A 9,674-nucleotide genomic window follows, 5' to 3' on the forward strand; every position below is an offset into this window, starting at 1 on the left:
GGGGGGGGGGGGGGGGGGGGAAGCACAGGCAGGTGAGGCAGCCCCTGCCCTCACCACAGCACTGTCTGCTCCCCATTCTAGGGCAGGTTCTGCTTTGCCCTCGGCAGCCATGCTGCAGCGCCCTTTGGACCCAGGATTTCCTCTCTTGGGTGCTGGAAGTGGGTCAGAGCTCAGGTCTGCCTCCTATCCTGGCCGTGGTGCTCACACTTTCAGCGATACCTGCTCCTCCTTCATGCCGGGAGCAGCACCCAGAGGGCAAACCCCCGGTGAGGGCTGTGGAGACCACGGTCACCGCAGGCATCGCTCCCCTGAGAGCAGTGGCCAGTACGGGCAGACCCGCCAGACATGCCAATGGTCACACATGGCCACCGTGGCCCCTGGCTCCCCCAGATGGCTGCTCAGCCTCCCAGAGAGCAGAGCTCCCGTACCGCCACAGGGCAAAGTGCACCCATGGGTGCTTGCACCCACACTTGGCAGCTGGGACCAGCTGAGTTTTTATGAGCCCTAAGCAGCAGTGGGGTATCGGCTGTGCCTGGCACACCCTGTGGCATTCACAGGAGGTTTCGTCATTGTTCCTCCCATCCTGGTTTCAGTTCTTGGGGACTCTTCTCCCTCATTGCACCCCCACTCCTTCTCCAGCACCTTTCATCCCTTGGCATCCTGGCAGACACCCAGCACTGGGATTTTGCCTCCCCTGGTCCATGCAAACCCCTTTGGTCCACAAATAAAGTCCGTCTCCCCATGAAAGGGAGACCAGCCTCTTGGAAGGTCAGCAGGGAGTGGATGGGAAGCCATCCCAGGCAGCCTTCTCCAGCCAGTGGGACCTGGACCACAAGAGACACCCAAAGTGGGGTGCACAGCTGCTCGCAGCGGGGATGAGCGATGGCCCCGCAGAGCCTGGCAGGGATGCTCACTGAAGCATCACGCTCATATTTCTACCCAGCTACCAGCAGCACAGGTGCATTTTCCACCATTCTCACTCCCAGTGAAGGGATGCGAGAAGCTGGGAACCCTCAAAACCCCCAGACCCAGATGTGACACCCAGAGCCAGGCAGCTGGTGTCACCCATCATCCCCACGCACCCTGAGGTGGGAGGGAAGGATGTTCCCAAGCCAGCAGAGTGCGGGCTGCGCCCTGGCGCAGCTTGCCATGCCAGAAACAAGATAGGCAAAACACCCGGCGTTGCCACGCTGGCCCCGGGGTGCTCCCAGTTGGCGCTGTCAAGTGGCCCCGGGGCCAGCGTGCCCTGACCCGCCCTTGCCGGCGCCAATCACCTTCTTCCTGCTGGGGTGGCAAGATCACACGGGGACAGGCGTGGGGCACCCCAATGCCGTGTCTGGTGCCACCGAGGCATTGTGCCATGGGGGCACCCGTTGTCACCCCTTGGGGAGCGGGCGCCTGGAGTGGCCCGGGGAGGGGTGGATGATGCTGGGGCAGGGGACAGGGGGTGACTGGGATCATGGGAGGCTTCGGGGAGCAGACTTGAGGGATCTCAGAGGGCCAGGGGTCTGCGGCACAGGAGCATAGGGTCATCCTGCCACTAAGGCGGGTGTTGGAGAAGGTAAAGAAAACGAAGCACAGCAGGGTCTGAGCAGCTGCCGTTTAATGTGGGAAGGATGCGATGCGGGGCAGGCAGCGGCACAGCCCGGGGCGGGGGGGTGGGAGGGACGGGGACACAGCGACCCACCTTCTCCTGCCCCCAGCCTGGGCACCCCACTCAGGGGATGCCAAGGGAGCCATGGGGCTGGGTGCACCCCACAGGACGGGGTCGGTCCGGGAGTCATCCCCTGCCGTGCACAGGGTGCACAGCCCGGCTCCGCTCCTGCCTCCCCGACCGGTTTTCCCAGCCCGGCCGCTGCCTTCCCACTCCCAGGATAATGATGCCCCCGCCCCGGGGAGCTGCCGCGAGAAATCACACGTCTTGTACAGCCGCTCCGAGCCCCGAAAGTAGGTCAAAGTCAAAATTTAGGGTACAGGCATGCAAGAGCCTCCGGCACCCCTCGAGACCCCGTCGGGGTTCGCAGAGCCGCTGCGTCCCCATAGGACAGGTCTGGTGTCCCCACCGACGCCACTGCCCACCCTGACGGACGCATCCTGGGAGGGGGGTACCCAGCGAGAGCCCCGTGCCACCGGCGGGACGGGCCCCCGGGAGCACTGGGAGCACTGGGAGCTGCGTCACCACGCGGCACACCCCGATACTGGGAGCCAGGAGATGCTCCGGGGAGGGATCGGGTGGTTTTTTGAAGATGCCGCGGCTGGGTGCTCCAGGAGGAGGGGGACCCCTGCCGGGGGGGTGGGCAGCCAGGACAGGATCTCCCTGTTCCCCATCTCAACCCAGATTAAAGAACCAGCTTCAATCCCCCGGTGAACAAAGGCAGCTCTGTCTGCTCTCCCTCACCGCCCCGGTGCCCGGCCCTCCCTGCCCCGGCTCCCAGCCAGCCCCCGGCCCGCCCAGGGGGGGTCTGCGGGCCAGGGACGCCCTGGGAGGTCCCAGCTCCCCGCTGTGGCTGGGGGAGTCCAAGCAGGCGCAGCGGCTCCTAGACGTAGTTGCTGGCTGGCAGTGAGCGAGCGGCCGTGAACTTGGCGGAGTAGGGCTTCTCGCCCCGGGGGGGGCAGGTGCAGCAGAGGATCCCACCCCCCAGCAGCAGGAGCGCAGAGGCCGCCCAGCCCACGTAGAGGGATGACCCCAGGTCCCGCTTCTGGGAGTCAGTGACCAGTGGGTTGTAGAAGTCCTGGATGATGGTGTTGGCCGACCAAGAGATGGGGATGAGGATGAGGACACCGGAGATGATGAAGATAATGCCAGATAGGATCATGACCTTGGCTTTGGCAGTGTCGTCCTCCACACAGTTGGTACACTTGCCGCCGGCGACAGCGAGCAGGGTGCCCAGGACAGCCAAGACGATGGCCACCACCACCATGGCGCGGGCGGCTTGCAGGTCCTGCGGCAGGGCCAGCATGGAGTCGTAGACCTTGCACTGCATCTGCCCCGTGCTCTGCACCACGCAGTTCATCCACAGCCCTTCCCAGATGATCTGGGCCACCACGATGTTGTTGCCGATGAAGGCCGTCTCCCGCCACATGGGCAACGCACAGCAGAGGATGGAGGCCAACCAGCCGATGACAGAGAGGGCAATGCCCAGCACCTGCAGCCCCATGGAGGCCATTGCTCGCTGCCTGCACCCCTGCCTGCCTCCCGCAGCACAGTGCCGGCTGCCAGGACCATGGCAGGCGTTATATGCCTTTGCCGAGGGAGGAGCACTGGCCGCGGCCGCCGTCCTGCCGCCGGCACCGGATGGAGGGGTAAAACCAGTTTCCCGGGATTCCTCCGCTTGCATTTCTCCCTGAAGCGATGACACTTAATATCCTGGCTGCTCCCACGAAGGAGGACGCTGGAGAACGGGATCAGGCCACCCAGGCGCAGGGCTGCGTCCCACCACTGCCCGTGCAGGAGGTGCCCAGGGCAGTCACCGGGCTTCAGCCTGGGGTGCGGAAGGGGAAGAGCCGGTGTCCAGGCACTGGGATGTCTCTGCCATCGCTGCCAGCACCTCTTGCTCCATCACCCGGATGGGGTTCCTCCATGCTTTCGTGCCTCAGTTTTCCCCCAGCTCGTGGGGCAGCTGCTCCAGCAGCAGTTCAGCCTCCGGCCCCCCGCAGCGCCGTGCCAGGGGGGCAGCACACTGTCCCTGCCCTGCTGCTGGGCTCCGTGCCCGGCAGGACACAAGAGGCTCTTGTTTGTTCCTTGGCGGCCGTACCAGCACTTCCCAGCCCTCCATCAGGCCTCGGGCGGGAGATGTCACCGCCCAGACCCACAAACCGGTTGGAGCAGCTGCCTGCTCCCCACGGAGGAGAGACAGCGCTGCCCGGGGCGAGGGGGTGGCAGACCCCAAAACCCACCCTGCCTCATGCTCTACCGCCGAGCTGGCATTCACACGGCAGCCCTTGGTCGCAGCCCTGCCAACATCCCACTGTCCTTGCTGCCTGCGCTGCCTGCACTGCCTGCACTGCCTGTGCTGCTGGCCAGGCTTGGTCAGTTGGGGATGTGGGGGGCAGAGGTGGCCTCGAGGTGTCCCAGTGCCACCGCTGCTCCAGTGGGGACCGAGGTGCCAGACGCAGGCAGGGCCACATGGTGCTGGCAGCATTTTGGCACAACGGGCCATACCCATGGGCCAGGCTGTGCCGACGCCAATGCCGATGCTGGTGCCAATAACAGTGCCGATGCTTTGGGCACTGCCCGACCTCTCCTCCTTTAATCCATAAGCCTCCACACACACATCCCCTCCTCACTCCCTCCAAAGTCCCTCCAGCATCTGCACAAGCACAGTGCGAGGCCAGACAGACCACAAGGACAGATGGACATTGCACCGTTCCCCCACCCCAGCTTAATCCTGGGCCTCTGGAAAAGATAACAGGGCCTGAGATAATCTCAGTTTAATAATCTCACTGAGGTCACCGATACAATCAATCACTTGTGCTAGTTGTTAGGTGAACAGGCTCTAGAGCTGTCGCTGCCCTGATGCAGTGGGATGAGCCGGGTGGGCTCTGAACTGCAGTACCATGAGGATGCCAACAGCACCTGGGCTGGAGCTGCTGGTGCCTAGTGTGGCAGGAGCGGGCAGGGCAGAGCCCAGGCACTCAGGGACTCGGGTCTCACTGCAGACCCTGACCCGCAGGGACAAGCCTGCCTGACCCGTGCCAGAGGAGTCATCCAGGCACCCGGCCAGGCTGGGATGCTCCATCTGTCCTGCTGGAGCACCCACATTACTCACATGCCAGCGTGCCCACCTCACAGCCGGAACCTTGTGGTCAAGGGCTCCCTTTAATCTGCAGTGCTCCGGAGCATCCCCGCCGGGGCCAGACTCTGCCTGGGGCTGAGCATGGCTTTCACCTCCCAGCCACTCGCTGTAACCACCAAATTATCCAGGGCTGGAAAGAGGCATGTACCCACGTGTGTGTGCACCTCTCATGGGCCGTGTCCCCGCAGGCACGTGGAGACATGCCTCTGGGCTGGGGACAAATGGCAAGGTGGGGATGGGGACTCCTCCACACATAGAGCATCAAATGCGTGAAGCCGCCCATGCTCCCCCTCGGAGCCAGAGCAGGCGCCAGCATGGCCCTCTGACAGCCAATTACTGTAATTAAAGCTGAAACGTGACATATATTCAAACATATATTCAAACTGGTGGCTGTCACCCAGAAACAGCCCCCATGCCCTTCCCCACGTCCCCCAGCAACGCACTCGCCCAGCCAGGGCAGCCAGCCCCGTGTGCCGGCACTGCCAGCCAGCAGGACAGACAGATGCAGTCTCAGCAGGGAGCGGAGGAGCAACAGCCTTCCCCCGAGCAGCACCCCATCCGCAGCACCCCGTCCCCAGCACCCACGGAGCCAGAGGATGCCGGCGCAGCGCGGGCAGGACCATGGCAGCGCCTCACGCCTCTTTGGGGCCTTCACTGCATGCACGCCAGCCCCACAGCCCTGACCCTGTTGGCCACATCTGGGTGACTTTTGCAGGACCTCAGCCCCATTTCATTCCAGTGCCACCCCCATGTCCTGATGGGACTACAGCCCTCCCACAAGGAGTTCCTCCACCTCAAAATGGGGGGTTCACCACATCCCGAGCTTCTGCCACTCAGCACCTGCCCTAGCAACCAGCCAGGTGTGGGTGCCCTGCCCCATATCCAGCAGGATTTGCAGGACAAAGGGAGCCCGAGCTCCTGCCACTGTTCCACCACACGCTAACAGGGTCAGTGACAGCAGTGCTCCTGTCGTGGCACATTGGCCACTGGCTCTTCATGGCTCAGGAAACATCCTCCACCGATTGTCCCTGCATCATCGGGATGGGGACACGCTGCAGCCCCATGGCTGGGCAATGCGGCCATCTCTGGGCAGGGAGGTGGTATTAAACCTGATGTCACTGCAGTGCTGGGCACACAGCAGAGGCTGCACCACCCTGACCTTGCTCAGGGCAGAGGACGCCCTGCGGGTGGAGGGCTTGGGGCACGAATCCTCTGCCAAAGGGCTTGGGAACATCCCTACCTGGGACATGGGTGACATTCCCACCTCACACACACACACACAGAGCACCCACTCAGCCCTGCGCCGCTGAGCCAAGATGCCCTCATTCCCCAGCACCCATGCGTGAATCCGCCACCCCAGCTACCTCAAGGTCCTGAAAAGGCGGGTCAGACTTGTCGGCAAGCAGTGATCCACCGGGATCTCTGGCTTCACATCCACCAAGCAAGGCACGGCCACCAGCCCTCCCGCTCAGCCAGTACGGAGCTGGGCAGCCTCTCCCTGCTGGCGGCCAGGGATTAGTTACTGGCAGACCAGAGACTGAATGTTCCCCAAAAAAGTCCTTGCCCAACATAAAACCCCCCTGACCGGCTCAAATATGCAGAGTCAGGTTGTTTTCCGCTATGGGAAAGCACAGTCTTATCGGCTCAGCAGGAGAGGAGCTGTGTGCCGGGATCTGCGGGGTCCTTGGGGGGACACAGCCACCAGGCAGCAAGTGCTGCAGCAAGACACGGGACCTTCGGCCTGAAGGCACTTTGAAAATAAAAGCCCTGCCCAATCTGCTGAGCAAAAAGTGTCTCTGGATGGGGAAAATACGTCCAAGTGCTGCGAGGTGGCTGTCGAAGGGATGGGAGAGACGACGACAGCCACGGCTCAGGAAGGGGGATGCGTGCGGTGCATTGGGGGTCCCCCGTGGGCGATGCCCCGGGGGAAGCGGGATGCGGAGGCAAAGCACCGGGGATGCTGATCCAAAGCTGCTGGGGTGGGGATGCCCCAGGCACGCTGAGATTTCGGGTGTCCCACAGCATCCCCTGGGCAAACTGCCAGCCTCCTGCCACGTCCCGCCGGGCCGTGCCCCCCACCGCCCCCCAGCTCCCTGTGTGTCGGCCGGGCGCCGGCGCTGCCGGCAGCTCCATCCCCGCCCCACCGGCAGACAGAGCTGCCATTGATGCTCGGAGCCGCCTTACCTGCTCTCCGTCGCCGCCGAAGGGGCTTCAACAATGGGCTGCCTGTGTGCCCTGGCCAGGGCAGAGCCAGCAGCCCCACGCCTGAAATATAAGCAGCCGAGGCAGCATTTACCGCCCCGGCCCAGCTCCCCCGGGGGGGGGAAACGCCGTCACTCCCGAGACCGCAGGGGAGGGGGAACACCCCAAACCCTGCGCCGGCTGCCGGGCACACGTGAGCGGGACGGGGCCCCATGGCACCCGGGGCAGTTTCTGCTGTCACTTCCTGCTCACCCCTGGGTGCTGGGTACACGGTGGGGATGGGGGGATGCCTACAGTGGGTGTCCCCCCCTCTAGCACAGGTGTCCTTCCCGCTGTGTGGGCCACCAAACCAGCGACACTCCCGTCACCTTTGGGTCTGACCTTCATCCGGGGTCACTACATCACAGGGAGGGCAAACCTGTCCCCGTGTCAGCAGTGGCTCCAGGGGGCTTGTCCCCATCCTGGGGGACCCGCTGTAGGTGATACTGCCCCTCCCTTCCCATCTGTGGGGGGAGAGCAGAGGGGCTTTACTGGGGTGGGAGACGCAGGAGCAGGAGGGATGGCGATGCTCCAGGACCCCTGCAGAGATGCTGGCCCTGCTCAGGTGTTTTCGGTAAACACCAGCAAGCCGGTTTGCTCGCCACAAGAATGTGTCCTGAAGCACGCCGCAGCAGCCGGCACCCCGAAACCCCGGTGATTTGCCCCTTCCTCTGTTGTGAGTCAGGCGATGGCAGGTGCCCCGGGCCGGCACGGCGCGGCACGGCACGCAGCCTGTACTTTGGGCAATTTGGGATGACAAAGTGGGGACGCGGCTTGTGGGGTGCTGATTGCAGGGTCGGGGGCCACAGTGCTTCGCCTGCCCTGTCTCATCCCATCCCTGATCCAGTAGCCCCTAACCCAGGGGCATCCCCACTGCCCCATGCACCTGTCTGGGGTACCCTCCTCTTCCCCTTCCCTATATCTGCACCTCGGGGTAGCCCCCCCTGCCCCACACCCTGACCTGGGTTATCCCCATTGTCCCACAGCCCTACCTGGGGTGTCCCCCGGCTCTACACCCCTCCCTGAGGTATCCCCCTGCCCCACATCCCTACCCAGGGTATTTTTCCCCTACCCCACACCCTTTCCTGGGGTACCCCCATCGCCCCACACACTGCATAGGGTACCCCCCTGCCCCACAGTCCTACCTGCTGTGTTCCCCCTGCTCCACACCCCTGCATGGAGTATCCTCATCGCCCCACACCCCTACCTGTGGTATCCTTCTGCCCCACACTTCCCCCCGGGGTACCCCCTGCCCCACAACCCCTGTAGCCGTGGGTGTCTGTGCAGCAGTGGGTGCTGGTGTATCTGCGTGTGTGCCCTGGGGTGCGCGTGTGGACACCCGTACTTTCGCGTGCCTGTTCTGTGTCTGTCTGCCTGTCCGTCTGTCTGTCTGGGTGTGCGGCTGCGATTCCGGGTGTCCCTGCCGGCAGAGGGGGTGAGAGAGAGAGAAACAGTCAGACAGCGTCAGAGAGACAGCGAGACTCTGCTCTGTTTGGGGGTGACGGTGTAGCGCCAGCATCTCCCCGGCAGGCCTGACCCTGCACCCACCATCACCTGCTGGCCGCAGCGGCATCGTGGGCACCCCAAGGTGTCCTCGAGGGCCAAGACCCCCAACACCCCCCAGCAACAAGGACACAAGGTCCTGGGATGCTGCTTGCATGTGCTGCCCCTCAGCAGCACATATGGGGTATGTGGGTACCCCCACAGTCACCAACCCTGGCTGGCTATGGGGGAGTGATCAGGGTACAATCAGAAACTCACCTGGCCAGATACAGGGTATTTTGGGGGTTCCATGGGTTGGCAGAGGATAACCTGGTTGGATGCGGGATATTGAGGCATCACGGGGTGGTGGAGGTCAGATACAAGGGGCCAGAGGCAACCCAGGTGGATATGGGGTGCTGCAGTGACATGAGGTGACAACAGCTGACCCAGCCAGATATGGGGTGTCGGGGTACTGTTGAGTGGCAGAGGTGCACCCCACTGGCTATGGGGGTTGAGGGTGCTGCAGGGCAGCAGAACCTGACCCAGCCAGATACGTGGGTGTTTCGGGGTGCTGCGGGGCAAAGGAAGTTGAACCCCCTGGCTATGGGGTGTCAGGGTGCTGCAGGGTACAGCCAGGCAGATGCAGGGCTCCCCCTCCATTGCAGACCTCAGGTGCCTGAGCAGGGAGGGCTCCCTCCACAGCTGCCAGCATCCCGCCGTGCTCCTGAGTAGTTAATAAGTTGTAGGGGAGATTTTGGTGCAGGCAGGGAACAGGCAGGAGCAAGCCCGTGTCTGGCAGGGGCCAGCGACCACATTCCTGGGTGAGGAGGGGGGCTGGAAATGCCGCCACTGACACCTGCATGCAAGGTTGGGGGATGGTTGATGGGGGACACACATGCACCCCACAGCCATGGGGCTGCTGCTGCCAGGTCTGAGTGTGCCTGCCAGCAGCCTGCCTGCACCTGCCTTGTTTTTCCTTCACCAGCTGCCCGCTTGGGTTGACAAGGTGACGCTGCTGTGGCGGTTACGTGCGTTATCTGCTGCTTCCTTCAAGGCCAACATATATGAGCAGGATGAGTAAAGATATTTATCATCTGGTCTGGGGATCCCCGCCGGCGCTCCCTGCCTGGCGGGGTGGGAGCAGGAGGGGGCTGG

General features: G+C 63.6%; 2 protein-coding genes across 3 annotated transcripts in view; both read right to left on the reverse strand.

The window, feature by feature from the left end:
• The window catches only part of LOC113487167 (claudin-4-like), an 8,698-nt gene extending 1,512 nt beyond the window's left edge, over positions 1 to 7,186 (reverse strand). Inside the window, exon 1 of one of the 2 annotated variants that reach the window (XM_026861594.1) lies at positions 6,981 to 7,186. The gene's annotated coding sequence lies outside the window, so the exon portion shown is untranslated. Of the gene's footprint in view, positions 1 to 6,160; positions 6,292 to 6,980 lie in introns of those variants that run through there. The other variant, XM_026861595.1, reaches the window with a different exon arrangement.
• Positions 1,587 to 3,677, reverse strand: LOC113487166 (claudin-4-like). The gene has a single exon (XM_026861593.1). It carries the CDS (start codon positions 3,336 to 3,338, stop codon positions 2,538 to 2,540), a length of 801 nt encoding a protein of 266 aa, XP_026717394.1. The 5' UTR covers positions 3,339 to 3,677; the 3' UTR covers positions 1,587 to 2,537.
• Positions 7,187 to 9,674: the final 2,488 nt, after the last annotated feature.

The sequence above is a fragment of the Athene cunicularia genome (genome assembly GCF_003259725.1).
Source record: "Athene cunicularia isolate RWA chromosome 19 unlocalized genomic scaffold, athCun1 chr19_part1, whole genome shotgun sequence".
Lineage (NCBI taxonomy): Eukaryota > Metazoa > Chordata > Aves > Strigiformes > Strigidae > Athene > Athene cunicularia.

Bases quoted from the DNA above. Each gene is read 5' to 3' on its own strand.
- LOC113487166 (XM_026861593.1), bottom strand. From the start codon at position 3,338: ATGCAAGCGGAGGAATCCCGGGAAACTGGTTTTACCCCTCCATCCGGT.